The 22,121-nt window shown below is 44.0% G+C and overlaps 1 protein-coding gene across 4 annotated transcripts in view; it reads left to right on the top strand.

Moving 5' to 3' along the window:
* Positions 1-22,121, top strand: part of unc13c (unc-13 homolog C (C. elegans)) — a 640,043-nt gene that overhangs the window by 518,825 nt on the left and 99,097 nt on the right. For all 4 annotated transcript variants that reach the window (XM_078241487.1, XM_078241484.1, XM_078241485.1 and 1 more), the window contains 2 exons: positions 16,950-17,076; positions 21,909-22,005. In XM_078241487.1, coding sequence (XP_078097613.1) covers positions 16,950-17,076; positions 21,909-22,005 — 224 coding nt within the window. The remainder of the gene's footprint in view (positions 1-16,949; positions 17,077-21,908; positions 22,006-22,121) is intronic.

The raw sequence follows: 22,121 nt of genomic DNA, 5'->3' as shown, positions 1-22,121 counted from the left end.
GATGACAACCTCCTTCGTTTTGTTGACATTGAAGGAGAGATTATTGTTGCCGCACCAGTTCACCAGATTCTCTATCACATTGGTATCGTCAGCAAACTTGAAAATCAAGTTGGAGGGGAATTATCACTAGACTATTAATCCAGAAACTCATGATGTGGAGATACCGGCGTTGGATTGGAGTGGGCACAGTAAGAAGTCTCACAACACCAGGTTAAAATCCAACAGGTTTATTTGGAATCACGAGCTTTCGGAATGCTGCTCCTTCCTCAGGCAAGTCCACTCGTGTTGTGAGACTTTTTACTGTGTCCAGAAACTCAGTTAGTGTTCAGGGAACCCGGGTCGAATCCCAACACGGTAGATGGTGGAATTTGAATTCAGTAAAAAATACCCTGGAATTAAGAACCTGCTGATGACCATGAAACCATTGTCGATTGTCGGGAAGACCCATCTGGTTCACTAATGTCCTTCAGGGAAGAAATTCGAACATCCTTACCCGGTCTGGCCTACATGTGACTCCAGAGCCACAGCAAAGTGGTTGACTCTCAACTGCTCTCCAATGGCAACTAGAGATGGGCAATAAATGCTGGCCGGCCAGCCAGCGACGCCCATGTCCCACAAATGAATTTAAAAAATGATTTCGTAAATTATTTACCTGGCAAGAAATTAAGTAGACATCTAAAAATCAGATAAAGGTAGAATCAGGATTCTTCCAGAATTCTAAAGTGCTCGCAAGACTCACTTTTGTGGCAACATTGTGTAGAACCATATTTTAGGAGGCACAGGAAGGCCTTAGAGAGGATATAGAAGAAATTCACCAGAATGGTTCCAGGGTTGGGGAATTACCATATGTGGAAGGACTGGATAACCTTCGCCATAAAGTAGAGAAGGCTAACAGAAGATTTGATTGGAAGGGTTTAAAGTCAGGAACAGTTTAGATCATTCATGAAGAGAAACTCTTTACAGTGAATGAAGGGGAGGACACAGTTTTAAGGTTATTGACAATAGGACCAGACATGATGAGCTGGATTTCCATGTTGGAGATGGTAATTGGGAGGCAGGAGTAATTTTGGCATCGTGATCCTGCCCAATCACCCCCATAGAGTCTCAGAGTCCATTGACTTGGTGCTTTGGAGTAAACTTCAAACAGTGGCAGGTGTGAATTCCACAAAGGAGTGAATGTCTGTTCATGGGGGAGACGGCCACTCAATATAATTCATTTGGAATTTTCCTGAAGCTTGATTATCTCAGTTGTGTCTGGGGGAGTGAAAGTCTCCTACTGGGATATCAGGGCGCATGCGCAATTGTGACCTCTAGCAGTCAGCAGCCAGCTTCCCAGTGTGAATAGACTCTGTCCACTCTTCCTACTAGTGAGAATCACACTTTGCCTCTTTTTTCTAAGTGTCATAAGATTGTGGCTGGGAGCTTGCCCATCTTCATGTTTGTTCGGTACATAGAATTTTTTTGGTAAGATCTGACCCTCTTGGCAGCCACCTTAACAGTTCATCAGTATCTATTTTTAAATAAATAAAGGCAGTTCCAGAAGCTTCCATGTGAGCACATTTTTAAAGTAATGAACATGACATGCCTTTCACTGTGTATGACAATGTCATTGCATTAACCAACAGCCACTCGCATGCTCCACTGAACTAATAGCGTTACTTGTGTTCGGGTGTTGTGACTAACACATCTAAACCACTAAACTGGAATGAATTCTCTGTACTTTTAATTCAAGTGGTTTCAGTGCGGCTGATGTCCTTCCTGGTTTTGTACAAGATACACCAGCTGTGAAAAAAACATTGCTGAAATATCTCAAGCGCTTGTGGCTCCCCAGGTTTTAGGAGATATTCATCTTCACAATCTCAAATACTGCTATACCAGCCAACACCCAGAGGTCAAGGGTGGGAAGCTGGAACATTAGGTATAGACCAGCTCCTTCCACAGAATCTTTCCAAATAGGCGTTCCCTTCATTCAATTCCAAGGAAAGTTAAAACGGGTGCAGAGACAGTCACAAGAGCATCATCCTGGTAGGAGACATTACATCCGAGCCCAGTCAATGTTATCGCCCAATTCCATCCAGTGCGTACTTCCATCAGAGGTTTGCAACAAGCACTACCAGAAGGGTGTGGAGGCATTGGAGATGGTACTGAAACGATTCACCAGAATGTTGCCTGGTATAGAGGAGAGGTTGAAGAAACTTGGTTCGTTCTCACTGGGACGACGGAGGTTGAGGGGGCGACCTGATAGAAGTCTACAAGATTATGAGGGGCATGGACAGAATGGATAGTCAGAAGCTTTATCCCAGAGTGGAAGAGTCAATTACTAGGGGGCATAGATTTAAGGTGTGAGGGGCAAGGTTTAAAGGGGATGTACGAGGCAAGTTTTTTTACACAGAGGGAGGTGGGTGCTTGGAACTCGCTGCCGGGGGAGGTAGTGGAAGCAGATATGGTAGTGACTTTTAAGGGGCGTCTTGACAAATACATGAATAGAATGGGGATAGAGGGATAAGGTCCCCGGAAGGGTAGGGGGTTTTAGTTCAGTTGGACAGCATGGTCAGTGCTGGCTTGGAGGGCCGAAGGGCCTGTTCCTGTGCTGTAATTTTCTTTGTTCACGGGAAAGCACGGTGAATTTCCCCTTCTTAACTTTAGGATCTATGCCCTGCTTGGCTATAATGTTCAAATTCTGTGGTGTCAATGGGGTGAACAACAGAAATAAATGGGCAGATGCTTCTACCCTTCTCAGTGGTGCCATAAATATAGGCGACAGTGTCACGCTGGTCGGTGAAGATGACCATACATCTTCTTTGCTTTAGACTCTACGGGTGCGATCTTACCGGCCGTTCACGCCACGCTCCCACTGCAGCCAAGTCAGAGAATTTGGCGCCCGGCCAAATCTCCGTTCACTGCACTGGGATTGGAAAATCCCGCTGGCGTGAACGGCTGTAACATTCCGGCTTACACGTATTTACCAATCAGAGTATATATGGTTATCTCTTTTTGGGCACTGTGAGTTAAAGCTTAATGTATACTCAAATAAAAACTGAAAATGCCAGCTTAACGCGGTAGGTTTGGCAGCATCTGTGGTGCGAGAGAAACACAATTAACGTTTCGAGTCCATTGACTTCTACAGAACTGAAAAGGGATAGAAATGTAATTAATAATATCCTGGGAGAGGGGGGGTTGGAATTAAGGAAAGATTGGCAAAGATTTCATGAACATGAGACAAAAGGGCTTTTAATGGTGCCATTAGGGACTAAAGACATGTTAGCCGTGGCAAAGGTAGGATAGCAGAATGCGTTAACAGGAGAACAGAGGTCAGTGCCCAGTGGGAGCAAAACTGAGCAACAAGGGACAGTGGCCATGCGGGGGAGGGATGGGGTTGTGTTGGGGCAACCCGGAGAACCGAATAACAAAAAAACAAAAGGGGGGAGTGAAGACGGAGGAGAAAACTTATAGCCTAAAGTTGTTGAATCAGTATTGAGCCCAAAGGACTGTAACGTGCCTAATCAGAGGAGGAAGTGTTGCTCTTCCCGTTTGCATTGGACCTCACTGGAGCACTGCAGCAGCCACACGGCCTCCATCAATTTTAAAACTCAGTAATGATGCTTCCAAAACCCTCAGCACCACTTAAATGAATCCTTTCAGAAGAGGCTAATACCCAAAACTAATGCTTTAGTGACTGACAGCCATAATGTAGTGTTCCGTCATACCCTTGAGACTACTGTCACGCTAATCTAGGTGAAAGATCATTTGGCCGATGACCAATACAGGATATTCACTTATTAAAATATTTAGTTATTCAGTTGGTTGCTCTGTAATTGGTTTCCCAGGAGAACAGTGCTGTATTTTTTTAGATGGAGAAGGAGCGGGGACAGGGGTGGGAATTAAATTTTATGTATGAAGGCATTTGTGAAGAGTAAGTGAATTAACCCAGCCAGTTCCCAATGAAGACAATTAAGCCAGAAATTGTTTACTAATCTTAAAATCAAATTAAATTTAGCAACCCTTAAACTTAAAAAGTGGGTCCGCATCCAATTTATAAAGTTCATTATCAAAATAGCTATTGTAACTCAAGATTAACTACTTATTGATTTGTGCATCTGCCATTGAGATCAATGCTTGTGATTGATCTGTTATTGAGATTAATCTTGAATAGCTGACGTTAACACCAATAGTCGGTCTATTGGATAGAATAAAGTCTATGCTTGTAACTAGCATAGACTCCAGGACATTTACAATTTTGTTTAAAAAAGGCTGATTTAGATGTGCTGGTTGACTCATCCTCCTTTTGAAGGATGATAACAGCTTTCTGAGACGTTAGAGTGGCGGACCGCTACCTCATAGGATCATAGAATCCCTACAGTGTAGAGGGAGGCCATTTGGCCCATTGCGTCTGCACTGGTCACAATCCCATCCAGGCCCTATTCCCGTAACCCCACACATTTACCCTGCTAATCCTCCTGACACTAGGGTCAATTTAGCAAACCCACACATCTTTGGACTGAGAGAGGAAACCGGAGCACCTGGTGAGAGTTGCCACCCATTTTGCCAGGATCCCCTGCTCCTCAGTATATTTGCCACATACACTGGTAACTGTAGCTACAATGGCTGACTTAAATTGCATCTGCCTTGATCTCAAGGAAACAAATACAACAAAGCGGCCAGTCGTACTTGGTTGTCTGGCAGTGCAATCTTTATTTCTATAATCTTTCTGTCTCTCAGAGATGGATTCTCTGATTTTACATAGACACCCTCTATGTATACAAGACGAAAAACTCTTATACCTACTATTACACTCTACAAAATTATGAGAGGCATAGATAGGGTGGATAGTCAAAGGCTTATTCTGAGGGTGGAAGGGCCAACTACAAGATGGCACAGGTTAAAGGTGAGAGGTCGAAGTTTAGAGGAGACGTGTGGGAAAAGTTTTTCTCACAGAGGGTGGTGGATGCCAGGAATGCACTGCCAATGGAGATGGTGGAAGCAGGCACATTAACAACGTTTAAGGTGTATCCTGATAGAAACATGAACGGGAGGCAAAAAGAGGGATAGACACCACATGTTGGTGCAGGCTTGGTGGGCCGAAGGGCCTGTTCCTGTGCTGGATTGTTCTTTGTTATTTGTTCCTTGTACTAGAAAGACCACAAAACAAACTAACAAAACTGAGGACACAAGACTGATTTTATTGTGAAAAACAATCCTTTCATTTCAAGAACAGCCCTCTAAATACAATTGAAGAATCTGAGGTGATATGTTAAAATGGTTCAGCCCTTTAAGCATCAGTTACCTTGCACAGCCCTGTTTGAACCATTAAAGTGGAGATACCGGCATTGGACTGGGGTGGGCACCGTAAGAAGTCTCACAACACTAGGTCAAAGTCCAACAGGTTTATTTGGAATCACGAGCTTTCGGCGCACTACTCCTTCATCGGGTGTGTCTTATAAGACCATAAGACATAGGAACAGAATTAGGCCACTCGGGCCACTCGGCCCATCGAGTCTGCTCCACCGTTCAATCATGGCTGATATTTTTCTCATCCCCATTCTCCTGCCTTTTCCCCATAACCCCTGATCCCCTTATTAATCAAGAACCTATCTAGCTCCGTCTTATAAGACCTGATGTCTGATGAAGAAGCAGCGCTCCCAAAGCTCATGATTCCAAATAAACCTGTTGGACTTTAACCTGTCATTGTGAGACTTCTTACTGAACCATTGAAGACCTCCAAATCGATGCCAAACTGATACGTAGACATGCCAGGTCATTGAGTTGCTTCCTAGTCCTCAGATCCACGCTCACAGGAGATCTCACATGGCTCTAGATAAAGAAGGACATCTTTATGCCCCCCATCACCAGGTTGTCTTTGGGCCAGTGCTCTATATCCCATAAACCATCGGGGTTTCACTGGCAATCACTCCTTTTGCAACAATCAGTTTGACTACTGATTCCTCAGGGATTGGTGTCTGGGCGTCTCAGCTATTTATAATCTATGTTAATGTAAAGAGGAGGCAAATGGAGTATGAAGTAAGCTTGCAAGGAACATAAAAGCAGATTGTAAAAACTACTATAGGTATGTAAAGAGAAAAAGATTAGTGAAAACAAATGTAGGTCCCTTACAGTCTGAAATGGGAAAATGTACAATAGAGAACAAAGACACTTTAAGCAACTACTTTAGTTTTGTCTTCACAGAGGAAGACAGTAATAATTTGCCAGAAATGCTCGCGAAGCAAGGGTCAAGTGAGAAGGATGAATAGAAGGAAATAGGTATTAGTAAAAGAATAGTGCGGGAGAAACTAATGGGGCTGATAGGTGGCACAGTGGTTAGCACTGCTGCCCTCACAGCGCCAGGGACCCAGATTCGATTCTGGCCTTGGGTGACTCTGTGGAGCTCTACCCGTGTCTGTGTGAGTTTCCTCCGGGTGCTCCGATTTTCTCCCACACTCCAAAAATGTGTGGGTTAGGTGGATTGGTCATGCTAAATTGACCCTTAGTGTCAGGAGGATTAGCCAGGTAAATATGTGGGGTTACGGGGATAGTGCCTGGGTGGGATTGTGGTCGGTGCAGACTCAATGGGCCAAATGGCCTCCTTCTGCACTGTAGGGATTCTATGATTCTAAATCCCCAGGGCTTTATAATCTACATCCCAGGGGACTAAAAGTGGTGGCCATGGAAATAGTGGAAGCATTGGTTGTCATCTTCCAAAATTCTGCAGATTCGGGAACAATCACACACACATTCACTCACACACACTCAGACACACATACAATCACACACTCACACACATTAACACACTCACTCACACACACACATGCACACTCTCACACACACTCACTCTCTCACACACACACTCATTCTCGCTCACATGCACACACAATACAGATAGTTCTGTGTTATAAACAGCACAGATAAACATCACATTCTCCAATGGGAGAGTGTGTTGCTGCTGGAGGCAGACATAAAGTACATCAATTTCGAGTCATAGAAACTAGAAGCAGGAGTAGGCCCTTCAAGCCTGTTCCGCCATTCATTTGATCATGGCTGATCATCGAATTCAATATCCTGATCCCCCCCTTATCCCTTGACCCTTTTAGCCCCAAGAGCTATATCCCTCCCACCCTCCCCACTGGGTGAAGATACTTCTTCTCACCTCAGTTCTAAAAGGTTTACCCCTTATCCTCAAACTATGACCCCTAGTTCTGGACCTCCCCCACCATTGGGAACATTCTTTCTGAATCTACCCTGTCTAACCCTGTTAAAATTTTATAAGTTTCACTGAGATCCCCTCTCACTCTTCTAAACTCCAGGGAATATAATCCTAACTGAATTAATCTCTTCTCATATGACAGACCTGCCATCCCAGGAATCAGCCTGGTAAACCTTCGCTGTACTCCCTCTATAGCAAAGACATCCTTCCTCAGATAAGGACACCAAACCTGCACACAATACTTGAGGTGTGGCCTCACCAACGCCCTATACAATTGCAGTAAAACATCCCTATTCCTATACCCCAATTCTGTCGCTATGAAGGCCAACATACCATTTGAGTTCTTTACTGCCTGCCTGTACCTGCATGCTTACTTTCAGCGACTGATGCATGAGGACACCAAGGTCTCAATTTACACCCATTCAAGTAGTAATTTGTCTTACTATTATTGCTACCAAAGTGGATAACCTCACATTTATCCAAATTATACTGCATCTGCCATGCATTTGCCTGCCTGTCCAAATTACGCTGAAGCATCTCTGCATCCTCCTTATAGCTCACCCGCACCCAACTTTGTATCACCTGCACATTTGAAGACAATACATTTAGTTCCCTCTTCCAAATCATTAATATATAATGTGAACAGTTGGGGTCCTAGCACAGATCCCTGCAGAACCCACCTAGTCACTGACTGCCAATCAAAAAAAGACCCATTTATGCCAACTCTTTGCTTCCTATCTGGTAACCAGCTTTCTATCCATCTCAAGACGTTACCTGCAATCCCATGTGCTTTAACTTTGCATAGTAGTCTGTTTTTGAGATCTTGTCGAAAGCCTTCTGAAAGTCTAAATAAACCACATTCTTTGGTTTCCTCAGTCAACTCTACTAGTTACATCCTCAAAGAATTCCAATAGATTTGTCAAGTATGATTTCCCCTTTGTAAATCCGTGCTGGCTTTGTCTGATTATACCACTGCCTTCCAAATGCTGAGTTATGAAATTCTTGATAATGGACTCAAGCAACTTCCCCAGTACCGAGGTTTCCCTGTTATGAATCCTTAGGTTTCTGACTGTAAGAGGATAATATTTGCTTTGTCAATCCTTTTCTCTTTACATACCTATGGAAACTTTTACAGTCTGTTTTTATATTCCACATTAGTTTACTTTCACTTTATATGAGTCCACATTATGAAGATGAAATTCATGGATTTTGTAACTCATAAGTGCACAGCATTAACATGGACTGGACCAAATCAACCATGACCAAACTGTCCACTTAGAATATAGTGTTCAAATCTGGTTGCCACACTACCAGAAGGATGTGGAGACATTGGAGAGGGTACAGAAACAGTTTACTAGGATGTTGCCTGATATGGAGGGCATTAGCCATGAAGAGAGATTGGAGAAACTTGGTTTGTTCTCACTGGAACGACTGAGGTTGAGGGGCGACCTGATAGAAGTCGACAAGATTATGAGGGGCTATGGACAGAGTGGATAGTCAGAGGCTTTTTCACAGGGTGGAAGAATCAATTATTAAGGGGCATAGGTTTAAGGTGCGAGGGGCAAGGTTTAAAGGAGATATACGAGGCAAGTTTTTTACACAGAGGGTGGTGGGTGCCCTGAAACTCGCTGCCGGGGGAGGTAGTTGAAGCAGATACGATAGTGATTTTTAAGGGCGTCTTGACAAATATATGAATAGGATGGGAATAGAGGAATATGGTCCCTGGAAGGGTAGGTGGTTTTAGTTCATTCAGGGAGCATGGTTGGTGCAGGCTTGGAGGGCCAAAGGGCCTGTTCTTATGCTGTAGTTTTCTTTGTTCTTTATTCTTTGGCATAATGGATATCTTCATATTCAGGGAAGCAGGCAGCCTCGACAAATTGCTTTGAAAGAAGCCCAACTCAGAATCTATATTGAGAGCCTTACACCCGCAAAATATTGAATAGGCATCAAAGAAAATGGTGGAATGCTAACCTCAGCCTTGAGCATCGGTCTACATGAACTTTAACCTGAATTGCATCCATGGTTATTGGCAACAGGAAGGCTGATTAAGAATAAGACTCTCTTCAAAAAGTGTTGTTTGCGCACCAAAAATTAGAGGAGCCCATTGCTCACCAATTACGTAATGCCAGTATATATCCTAACAACTTGGGCAGAATGTTCCGGCTGCACTCACCCCCAAATCCCGCCCGAGGTCAACACACTTTTGCATTGTCCACCCCTTTTCCGCTGTGATTCCCGTGGCGGGCTGCTGCCTTTTAGTCGAGTGGTCAGGAACCCTTATGTCACGTCCCCTTGATATGACTCATAGCTGACTTACAACAAATTTAATCAGCAGAGTCAAGTTTGAGGGAGCATAATTAACAGTCTACTGATGTCTTTGAGGCATCATCCAACAAATATTCCCTTTGACTTGACAGAATCGGAAAAAGAAATGTCAAAGTAACTTCATATCTAGTCAGCTTCATGAGACTTTGCAGCGTCAAATTTGTTGATTGACTGTGACAAGGCTCTCACTAATTAAACAACTGACAAAAGACACTTGGTGAAATTGAGAGCTTTACAGCACATATTTATGTAACAAAGTACTTATCATTCATAGAGAAAACTTGGTCTCATTAATACTGCATCTGTAGAAATATTTTAAAAATTGATAGTCAATGCTCTGCGTTTGATTACAGTAAAAGAAAGAAAATTAATTGATTTTAATGGCAATGGACAGTTGAATTACTCATTTTGACTTTCCCATTGATTAGTGATCAGAGAAGTTGGAAGCCACAGAAATGCAACGTACAAATTACAATCATATTTCAATGCTTTGGATTTTTATCGTTATCATTGCCAATTCTGGATGTAGTCAGCAACAACTTTAGAAAATAGCTGTAGTTATCATAGATTGCGTTTACTTGGTGTTAAATTTCAGAAGTTTCTTTTTGAGTTTTTCTAAGAAAGCTCCCAATTTTCACTGCAATACTCTGATCTGCTTTCTAAACTTGGGCTAATCAAGGGAATGACTGAATGGTCTTTCTTTCAAAGTGTGACATGGAACTGAAGAACATCGGTTGGGTTTTGTAAGCTTAAAAAGTAGCATTCCATTACTGTTTCATATATTCATGATGCTGAAGTGTACTTAGCATCCAAGCACAATGTGAACCCACCTTAAGTGATTGGCATGACTGGCATCCTTCCATCTGCAAGAGATGACAAGAATTCAGCCTCAGAAATGGGGTCAGATGAGATCGTCGTCCACAGTTTTTTTAATAGCAGAACAAGCCGATGAAATGGGAAAGTCTGTCACACATAAGGTTGTCCCTTGCAGGAGGTGCAGGATGATCTCTGCTGATCCACGGGGCTGGCCTCTGTTCCAGAACTTCTGAAGCTACGTGCGGTAAGGGTGGCAAACTTCTGCAAGTGACGTCCACGTTCTTTGAATGAAAAATTTGCAAGATCAAAACGCAGATGATGGAAGTCTGTTTTAGCTCATCACCCAGGATAAGAATAACGTAGAATCCCTACAGTAGAGAAGAAGGCCATTCGGCCCGACAAGTCTGCACTGACTCTCCGACAAAGCATCTTACCCAGGTCCCATCCCTGTAACCCCATGTATTTATACCCCATTAATCTTGGACACTAAGGGAGCAATTTAGCATGGCCAATCAACCTAACCTGCACATCTTTGGACTGTGGGAGGAAACCGGAGCACCCGGAAGAAACCCACGCAGACTCGAGAACATACAGACTCTGCACAGACCCAAGGCTGGAATTTGAACCCAGGTCCCTGGAGCTGTGAGGCAGCAGTGCGAACCATAGTGCCACCATGGCGCCGTTTGACCTTACTGATTAATTCAAAGGAGAGTGGCCATGATATGTGTCTGCAGGTTATTCTGATCTGCAATGATGAAATGGACTTCCATCTCTGCTTTCATCTTTGTTTTTTTTTTATTCATGGGGTGTGGACCTCACGGTATGGCCAGCATTTATTACCCATCCCTAATTGCCCTAGAGAACATATCAATTCGGAGCAGGAGAAGGCCACTCGGCCCCTCGAGCCTGCTCTGCCATTCAATAAAATCATGGCTGATTTGATTGTAACCTCGTGCCCACATTCCTGGCCACCCTGATAACCTTTCACCCCTTCCTTATCCAGAATCTATTTAGCTCTGCCTTAAAAATATTCAAAGCCTCTGCTTCTACTGCCTTATGAGGAAGAAAGTTTCACAGACTCACCATCCTCTGACAGGAAACATTTTTTCCTCATCCGTCTTAAATGAGTAACCCGTATTTTTAAACAGTGACCCCATAGTTCTAGATTCTTCGACAAGAAGAAACATCCTTTCCACATCCATCCTGTCGATACCCCACAGGATCTTAAAGGTTTCAACCAGGTCGCCTCTTACTCTTCTAAACTCTAATAGATACAAGCCTAATCTCTCCAACTTTTCCCCATAAAACAACCCACCTATTCCTGATATTAGTCTGGTAAACATTCCCTGAACTGATTCTAATGCATTTACATCTTCCTTTAAGTAAGGAGACTGGTACTGTCCACAATACTTCAGATGTTTTGAGTTTATTTATTAGTGCCAGAAGTAGGCTTACATTAACACTGCAATGAAGTTACTGTGAAAATCCCCTAGTCGCCACACTCCGGCGCCTGTTTAGGTACACTGAGGGAGAATTTAGCATGGCCAATACATCTAACCAGCCCATCTTTCAGATGTGGTCTCACCAAAGCTCCGTGCAACTGAAGCATCACCTACTTTTGTAATTAATTCCTTTACAATAAGCAATAACATTCTATAAGCTTTCCTAAATACTTGTTGCACCTGTATTATATTTCATACACCAGGGCACCCAGATCCCTCTGAACCTCAGGGGCGGAAATTTCCTACAAAATGTGGGTGGCACAGTGGCTATCACTGCTGTCTCACAGTGCCAGGGACCTGGGTTCGAATCCTGGCTTGGGTCTCTGTCTGTGCACAGTCTGCATGTTCTCCCCGTGTCTGTGTGGGTTTCCTCAGGGTGCTCTGGTATCCTGCCACAGTCTGAGAGATGTGCTGGTTGGGTACATTGGCCATGCTAAATTCCCCTTCAGTGTACCCGGACAGGCCCCGGAGTGTGGCGACGAGGGGATTTTCACAGCAACTTCATTGCAGTGTTAATGTAAGCCTACTTGTGACACTAACAAATAAACTTTAAAATTTAACGCCAAAACCCTACCACCGGAATTGGGGCGGGCGAGGTTCCCAGAATGGAAATCTCCATTGGCCTCAGGCGAGATTGTAAAATCCTGCCCGGGTGAGGCCATAAACTCTCGCCCCAAGAGCGCGATTCAATGAAAAAACTTCTAAGTGCCGTACAAGTGAGAAAATGGGGCAAAGAATTTCCAAATCAGGGTGGTGTTGGTCTGTAGGCTGAATAAACATAACTTGACGTTAATTTGGCCTATCAGAAGGGGAAGATTTTCAGATTGAAAAGCACTAGGAAACTTCAAACTTCGTCCAGAAAGGAGGACCAACCTGTCTTATTTGACTCATTCCTTTTTGACGGTCTGTGACATCTGCAATAATAGACCCACTCAAAGTTTTAAACACAGTGTTCATAACAAAGTAAAGTCATTTACACTTCGAGTTCCCTTTATCCGATGAATCTGAAAACCGAAATCATCCACAAACGATACTTTTTTTGAATTTCATCAACCTTTAGGATGGGAAGCCTAGCTGTTTACCTCGCGATTTTTGTGGTGAACACGTCCAAAAGATATTTATTGCCGGTCCCCTGTATTTATTATTCAGTGAAATGGTCCACTTTTCCCAGCCATTCTATTTACTTTAGACAATAGCTAGCCTAGGCTTAGGCAATTGTAAGAGGCATCCAAAAACTAAATGATCTGGAGAGGAATTCTGCAGTCATCCACGCCAGCGGGATTCTCTCTCTGGTCCCACAGCAGTGAACGGAGATTTGGGCTGAGTGCCAAATTATCTGGCAGCAGAGGCAGGGTGTGAACGACCAGAGAATTCCAGCCCTGAAATCCACAATTTAATTGGTCCCGAAGAGGGGTTTTGGTTAAAGGATACTCTAACTGCAGTATATGGCACTCATCAACGATTGACTATTAGAACACAAACTAATTCTATGTTAGTAATTCTGACCATCTTTATATTTAGTTATGAGTATACATTTGTGAAACAGCAAATTACAGATTTTTAATTTAGATGTAGAGAATTAGTCGAGTTCATGAGGTGGATTTTACAGCGCCAAGCGCGGGATTAATGGGGGGTCCCAGTTCCCATTGGGGGCATTCTCTCTTCCAAGATGTGAAGCCCCACCCCCGCTTTGTGCCTCCCAACCCCTCATCTCCCTGTCTCCCTCGTTGGGGTCGTCAATCCCCGCCCACCCAAAAATGCCCAAACTAGGCTAGGAGACATGTCCTGCCTTCCTGCCGCTTGTAGTGCCAGCAGTGGCCACTACTCTCTTCTGGCACTGCTGGGACTATAGATCTGCTAGCCAATCAAATTGGTTGGCTGCTCTCAAGGGTGAAACTTCCGGACCCCGGAGGGCCCGAAGTCCCATTCTCCAGTAATTAAGGCCACCTCCAGCATTTTGTTTCGCTGCAGGGTTGCCGGTTTTAAAGATGGCGAGGTACTGACTGGCTTTTAGCTCAAGGGACTGGGTAATCTGTCCACCAGACAATTCAGCCTCCCCTTGTTTCATGTTATTGCCACTCTAAAAAAGAAAAGTCAATGTACTTACATTGGGATCGTTACTCAATAAATACAGAAGTGAAACCAAAACACCATCACATAGAGTTACAGCAGACTTTCTAAAACTGTCTACAAAGTGTAGTGCGTGGCGCAAAATGAATGTCTCACTCGGCTGCCTTCTGCCTTGGAAGTCGCGGAAAATAGTATTTTGTGATCCTGAAGCACATTGCTTTCATCTGCATTAACCTCTTTGTGTTCGAGGTTACATGAGTAAAGCCTGAACTATATTTAAGAGAAAGCAAAGAACTGGTTGCTGTTGCAGCATATTTATATTGTCAACTGACAAATGAAATGGAAATCTCCAGAAACAAACCATATAAAGCACGGTGGTGGCACGGTGGTTAGCTTTACAGCCTCATAGCGCTAGGGACCCGGGTTCAATTCCGGCCTTGGGTGCCTGTCTGTGCAGAGTTTGCACGCTCACCCCACGTTGGCGTGGGTTTCTTCCCACAGTCGAAAGATGTAGTGCAGGTTAGGTGGATTGGCCATGCTCAATTGCCCCTTAGTGTCAGGGATATTAGCAGGTCAAATACTTGGGGTCAGAGGGATACAGCTTGGGTGTGATTGTTGTCGGCGCAGGCTCGATGGGTCAAATGGCCTCCTTCTGCACTGTAAGATTCCATCATTAATTTCATTTCTAAGATGGTGCCCATTAAAAGCATACATAGAAAATAGAAGCAGGAGAAGGCCATTTGGCCCTTTGAGTCTGCTCCACTATTCATTATGAACGTGGCTCATTTGAACTTTATTATTAATTATAGTTGATAATGGAAGCATATTAGAAAGATTTCCCCATTGTATGGCACACTCGGGCAAAATTCCTGTAACAAAAGCAAATTCCTGCTGGAAATCTGAAATAAAAGCAGAAAATTCTAGATAAACCGAGCAGGTTTGGCAGCATCTGTGGAGAGAGAAACAGTTAACCTTTCTGGTCCACATGATTCTGCTTCAGAACTTAACTGAACTGTTATCATGGGAACCTATTGCCTTCCTCAATTTAAGTTTACGTTTATTTATTAGTGACACAAGTAGGCTTACATTAACGCTGCAATGAAGTTACTGTGAAAATCCCCTAGTCACCATACTTCGGCGCCTCTTCGGGTACACGGAGGGAGAATTTAGCATGGCCAATGCACCTAACCAGCACGTCTTTCAGACTGTGGGAGGAAACTGGAGCACCTGAGGAAAGTAATGCAGACACAGGGAGAACGTACAAACTCCGTATAGACAGTGACCCAAGGGGGGGAATCGAACCCGGGTCTTTAGCGCTGTGAGGCAGCAGTGCTAACCATTGCGCCACTCTGCCAAACTTGTAATGGAGTCACAAATCCAGTCATGTTCCTTGAGGTTAGTTCCCTTGTCACAAGCCTGCATTTCCATGTTAAATGTGCACCTTTACAATGCACTGCCTAGCTTTTTAAAAAATCATCCTAATAATATCACTAGGACATAGACACTGGTGTACCACAACAAATTGCTGAAAATCATGTTCTACATTGCTGATTTATTAAAGTGCACATGTACATGGCTATTAATTCATTCCATTAAACGAGGTACATCGGCTGTCCTAATTCACATGCCAATGTGAAAACAGCTTAAAGACTTGGAGATCATCATAGAACGCTGGCAGGATTAGTTGGCAGGATTAATCAAGCGATTCCTGTTGGAAGGATTTGCTGCAGTCATTGGGAAGTTCCTATCACAGCTATTTCTTTCATGAGTACAAAAAATGCTCAAAGAAATGTTTTTTTATTTTTCTTCATTCATTCATGGGATGCGGGTGTCGCTGGCAAAGTCAGGATTTGTTGCCTATCCTTAATTGACCTTGACCTTGAGTGGCTCGCTGGGCCATTTCAGAGGGCAGTTTAGAGTCAACCACACTGCTGTGGGTCAGGAGTCACATGTAGGCCAGACCAAACCAGGTAAGGACGGTAGATTTCACATGGGGTGTGAGTGAATCGACAATGGTTTCACGGTCACTGAGATGAGCTTTCAATTCCCGATTTTTTTCATTGAATTTAAAATCCACCAGCTACCTTGGTAGGATTTTAACCCATGGCCCCAGACCATTAGCCTGGGCTTCTGAATTGCTAGCGCTGATGACATTACCACAATAACACCATCTTCTGGCATGGTGGCACAGTGGTGAGCACTGCTACCTCACAGTGCCAAGGACCCGGGTTCAATTCCCGGTTTGGGTCACTGTCTGTGCAGAATCTGCATGTTCTCCTTGTGTCTGCGTGGGTTCCTCCTGGTGCTCCGGTTTCCTCTCACTGACTGAAAAACGTGCTGGTTATAGGTGCATTGGCCATGCTAAATTCTCCCTCCATGTACCCGAACAGGCGCCGGAATGTGACGACTGGGGGATTTTCACAGTAACTTCATTGCAGTGTTATTGTAAGCCTACTTGTGACACTAAGAAAAAACTTTTTAAAACTCCCTGAGGGCTTTTACAATGGGTCCTCAAACACTTGAAATGTTTGGATTCACCTTTTTCCCCTTTAATTATGTTTATACTTCAGAAATAGGGAAGTATTATGATTATTTAATGGCCAAATCCTTTGGCAGTCATTTGCAATTTCAGGATAAGTGACATTATTCATGATTAAAGGCAAATCAGTCTTTCAAATTCACTGTGGCTGTATCTTTATACTCCACATATCTGAATGTCACTATCCATGACTGTAGTATTCTCCAGAGTCTTAATATTATCAACCTTTTACTCTTTTGAAATGATTAAATAGACCCTCAATATCAAGTATGTACGAAACTTGGGTTTTCAAGCAATTACAGGAAAATCATGATATTATTCTGCTTTTTGGAAATCTTAATTTAATAGTTGTTTTTAATCTGCAAAAATGTATCATTACACTTAAACACTGATGCACATTATTAACGTTTAGAAATATGAATCATCCATTTATTGATGCAATTAATATTCAGAGAAATATAAAAATGTGACGTTATTTTCTTTCTCTGCTTTATTACAGAGCATGAAAAACATCGACTTTGCAAGAGCGCTGATTATATGAATTTGCACTTCAAAGTAAAATGGTTTTATAATGAATATGTGCGAGATCTTCCAGCTTTCAAAGATGCCACAGCAGAATATTCTTTGTAAGTAATGAAATTTAATTTCATTCCTGTTTATCATGCAGAACATTGTTATATCCTAATAACAAATTCTCATACCTGGGCTGATTCACCTGAGGGAAGGAAATGTCTAAGAATGGGGTCGTGTTTCTGTTACATTTATTAAGAGTACAATATTCACATTATCAGTAATCAAACATTATGATTCTGCTTAGCATTGAGGTTGTGCAAGATTTCATTTTTTTTTAAATCCTACATTTATTATAGCAGAATGTCGTGGGTGGGGAGGTGAAATTTGACTTCCCTGTACATACGGAAAGAGGCGAGGGGAGGCAATGGCCAAGTGGTATTATCACTAACCAAAAGAGAAAATGCTGGAAAATCTCAGCAGGTCTGGCAGCATCTGTAAGGAGAGGGAAGAGCTGACATTTCGAGTCCAGATGACCTTTTGTCATAGCTGGTATTACCGCTGGAGTATTATACCAGAAACTCAGCTAATGTTCTGGGGACCCGATTTTGAATCCCACCCAGCGGATGGTGAAATTTGAATGCAATATATTTTTTAAAATCTGGAATTAAGAATCCATTGATGACCGTGAAACCATTGTTGATTGTCAGAAAAACCCATCTGGTTCACTAATGCACTTTAGGGAAGGAAATCTGCCATAGAAACCCTACAGTGCAGAAGGAGGCCATTCGGCCCATCGAGTCTGCACCGACCACAATCCCACCCAGGCCCTACCCCCCACATATTTACCCGCTAATCCCTCTAATTTACGCATCTCAGGGGCAATTTTAACCTGGCCAATCAACCTAACCCGCACATCTTTGGACTGTGGGAGGAAACCGGAGCACCCAGAGGAAACCCACGCAAACACGAGGAGAATGTGCAAACTCCACACAGACAGTGACCCGAGCCGGGAATCGAACCCGGGACCCTGGAGCTGTGAAGCAGCAGTGCTAACCACTGTGCTACCGTGCCGCCCCTGTTCTGGCCTACATGTGATTCCAGAGCCACAGCAATGTAACTGACTCGCAACTGCCCTCAGGCAAGTGCTGGCCAGCCAGTGACCCATGTCCCACCAATAAATAAAAAGTCATCAAATGGTTTCTGCACAGTGCCCAGTTTTCTTTTCTGATTAGCCATCATCAGTTTCTAACTTATGCCAAAGTGGTGTTTCCCTCGCCACCCCTGCCCCCCTCCCCCCAGAGTATCTAATGGTGATCATTCAGACAAAATTATTGACACATCTTTAGTTTTGATTATTTATCAACCATTGAACACGTGACTAACTGTCTAATCCAAAGTCATAGACAATTCTTCAGCCTCTGCCATCTATGGTCCTACTCATGTGTTGCAAAGCACTGGGTGTAATGACTTCAACGAGGCATGTGAGGTTGGCCTCTTGGAATATGAGCTCCCTGATTGAGGTAATCATCAAAAGATGTCCCTGATGGAGGTAATAATTGCTTACCCAATCAGGGAGCTTCACATAAAAGTGGGAGTGTCAGGTCGTTTGACTTTCTGACTTTTTATTCATCCATGGGCATCATTGACTCTTAGGGATGGGTGAACTTCAACCTTTAGATCTAATTTATATTTTAATTGCATAGTACTCATATGGATATATAAAAGGGTTGCAGGTGGCACTAGGTGTCGGGGTGTGTGTACGTGGAGTTGTAAAAGAGAATAAAGTGAGTTTGTGAAGAAGCTGGACTGCAACTGAGGGGCTTAACAGGCTGGCCAGCATTTATTGCCCATCACCAGTTGCCCTTGGAGGGAAATTGAGAGTCAACCACATTGTTTTGGCTCTGGAGTCACATGTAGGACAGACCAGGTAAAGACAGCAGATCGTTTCCTTCTCTTTGAACGGTATGCTTTGTCTGTATAGCGCGCAAGAAACAATACTTTTCACTGCATGCTAATACATGTGACAATAATAAATCAAATCAGATTTCCTTCCCTTAAGGACTTTGGTGAACCAAATGGGTTTTTCTGACGATTGATGATGGCCGTCAGTAGATTGTTAATTCTAGATATTTTTTTATTGAATTCATTTTCCATCATCTGCCGTGGTGGGATTTGAATCTGGGTCCCCAGAACATTAACTGAGTTCCTGGATTAATAGTCTAGCGATAATACCAGTAGGCCATCACCTCCCCTGACTGTGTACCGGAAGCACTATAGGAGTGGAATAGAGTGTGTAAATAAAAGGAATCTGATGAAGGGACACCGGCCTCTGACGAGTTATTTCACTGATGTCTTGACATATTTCATTACTCTTGACCTCAATGACTGGCTTAAAGATCCTTTTGCTGGTGGGCTCTTTGTCCAATTGGTGACCAGTGCTGTAAGGTTTGGGTGCTCATTAAGCAATAAAATGAGTGCTGGAATTTTTTTCCAGGACTGGAAGCACTGAGATTATCTAATTTATCCTGTGGCATTGTGTTTCCAGTTAGCTGATTATAGTGGCACTAAGAATAACAATAGCGATCTAAGTGGGCCAGCACTTCATATAGACTCAACTGGGGGAGGATGGTTGATAGTAATTGGTTTGCAAATGGAAGAAAAACGTGGATGATGAATTGGAACCTGTTTTGATTCCTATTCTTGGTTGTTCACGTAATTGTTATGCATTGTGCCATGATCATATTCCAGAATTCTGCACAAGTATCTCACTCTAATCAAAATAATGTAAGTGTTTCTGATTGGGAAATGTTACATCAACTAACCAAATTACAAAAACAAGAATATAAGGCAACTTTTAGTTGACTTATTTCCTTCTTTCAAAAATTCCGTTACCAAATTAGAAAACATTCAGGTTCACACATAAGAGTTTCTGGTTAAGGACACAAGTATCTGTGGGACTGTGCGACCTTCACTTCAGCCCCATTCCCATCACAACAACTCCACCCAGATTCAAGAATAGAATGATTTCTTCTGAGACTGCGAACTGTCATTACAGAAACCAGGGGCTGAAACTTTACATGCCCCCGGGGGGGGGTGAAGTAAAAGTAAATGGGTGGGTACCCATCCCACCACCTTCCCGCTCCACCACCCCCCCCCATACCCATCCCACCACCTTCCCGCTCCACCACCCCCCCCATACCCATCCCACCACCTTCCCGCTCCACCACCCCCCCCCATACCCATCCCACCACCTTCCCGCTCCACCACCCCCCCCCCCATACCCATCCCACCACCTTCCCGCTCCACCACCCCCCCCCATACCCATCCCACCACCTTCCCGCTCCACCACCCCCCCCCATACCCATCCCACCACCTTCCCGCTCCACCACCCCCCCCTCCATACCCATCCCACCACCTTCCCGCTCCACCACCCCCCCCCCCCCCCCCCCCCCCCCCCCCCCCAATACCCATCCCACCACCTTCCCGCTCCAACCCCCCTTTGGTTAAAGCATAGAAACATCGAAAGTAGAGGCAGGAGTAGGCCATTCAGCCCTTCAAGCCTGCTTCACCATTAATTCTGACTGTGGCTGATCATCAAATTCAATAACCTAATCCCACCTCCCCTGCCCCCCCCCAATATCCCTTGATCCCCTGAGTTCCAAGAGCTATATCTAATTTCTTCCTGAATCCTTTTTCAGCCTACCTGTTCCCTCCCTGAAACTCACCTCCACCTCCGCACCCCCACAGCTGCCCCTCTTCTGATCTACCCAAACCCTCTGGAAGGGGAAACGACCTCCCCCCCCCCCCCCCCCCCGCCCCAAACCTACCAGCTCTGGGGATCCATGGCTTTGGGGTTCTCTCTTTTGTGGGAGTCCTAGCAGAGGCCATTGATGCCTTTCTGGCACTGCCGGGAATGATGGAGCTGCCAGCCAATCAGACGTGATTACCTAGGGAGGGGTGAGTGCTACCCATAACCAGATGGATTTCCAAATGTGTTGTGGGGTGGGGGGTGGTAATACAGTGGGGAGATCTACTAATTATATGGAAATGTACTGAAGCGAGGTTCATGACTTCTCTGGGTTACATCACCGATGAGGGATAGGGAGAATTGGAAAACAAGATCTCGCTGGAAAGATTCTTGTTTTCCGAGTCTATTATGCATCCACGACGCCATTTGCTCTCGTGGCGAACGTGGGTGCAAAATTATGACCATAAGCATCATACAGCACTGAAAGAGGCCATTCAGCCCACCATGCATGTGCCAGCTCTTTGAAAGAGCTATCTAATTAGTCCCACTCACTTTTTGTAGAGGCAAAACAAAACGGGTGGCACAGTGATAAGCACTGATGCCTCACAGTGCCAGGGAACAGAGTTCAATTTCGGCCTTGGATGACTGTGTGGAGTTTGCACGTTCTCCCCGTGTCTGCGTGGGTTTTCTCCGGGTGCTCCAGTTTCATCCCATAGTCCAAAGATGTGTGGGTTGGGTGGATTGGCCATGCTAAATTGCCCCTGAGTGTTGCACAATGTGTATGTTAGATGGATGAACCATGAGAAATATGTGAGGTAATGGGGAGAGGGCATGGGTAAGATACTCTGTCAGAGAGTCGGTGCAGACTCGATGAGCGGAATGGCCTCTCTGTACTGTAGGGATTCTATGATTCTATGACAGTGCAGTACTCCCTGGAGCATTAGCCTAGATTTCTGTGCTCAAGCCTCTGGAGTGAACTTTATTTCTAATTCAGAGACAAGGGTGTTACCAACTTAACCACGACTCCACTCACCTGATGAAGGAGCAGCGCCCCGAAAGCTCGTGATCCAAATAAACCTGTTGGACTTTAACCTGGTGTTGTGAGACTTCTTGCAGTAATCCTATTGGCTAATGATACACTAAATAAATACAACTGTTCATTTTAATATAACATCATTACCTGACTGTTTTTATCAGGTGGTTTGAGCCCTTTGCCATCGATTGGCTGGATGAAAATGAAGCTGTATCAATGGAGTTTCTTCACGGAGCACTTGAGAGAGACAAGAAAGATGGGGCAAGTGTCAACATCATTTTCTAGCTTGTCTTAAAGATAAAACACAACACTTAATGAAAATGTGAATTTTTACACCAACTGTATATGTTATTTGGTTGGAATGGATTGTAAGTGAA

This window comes from Mustelus asterias, chromosome 24 (genome assembly GCF_964213995.1).
Source record: "Mustelus asterias chromosome 24, sMusAst1.hap1.1, whole genome shotgun sequence".
Taxonomy (NCBI): domain Eukaryota; kingdom Metazoa; phylum Chordata; class Chondrichthyes; order Carcharhiniformes; family Triakidae; genus Mustelus; species Mustelus asterias.
This window is presented reverse-complemented; position numbering and strand designations above follow the sequence as displayed.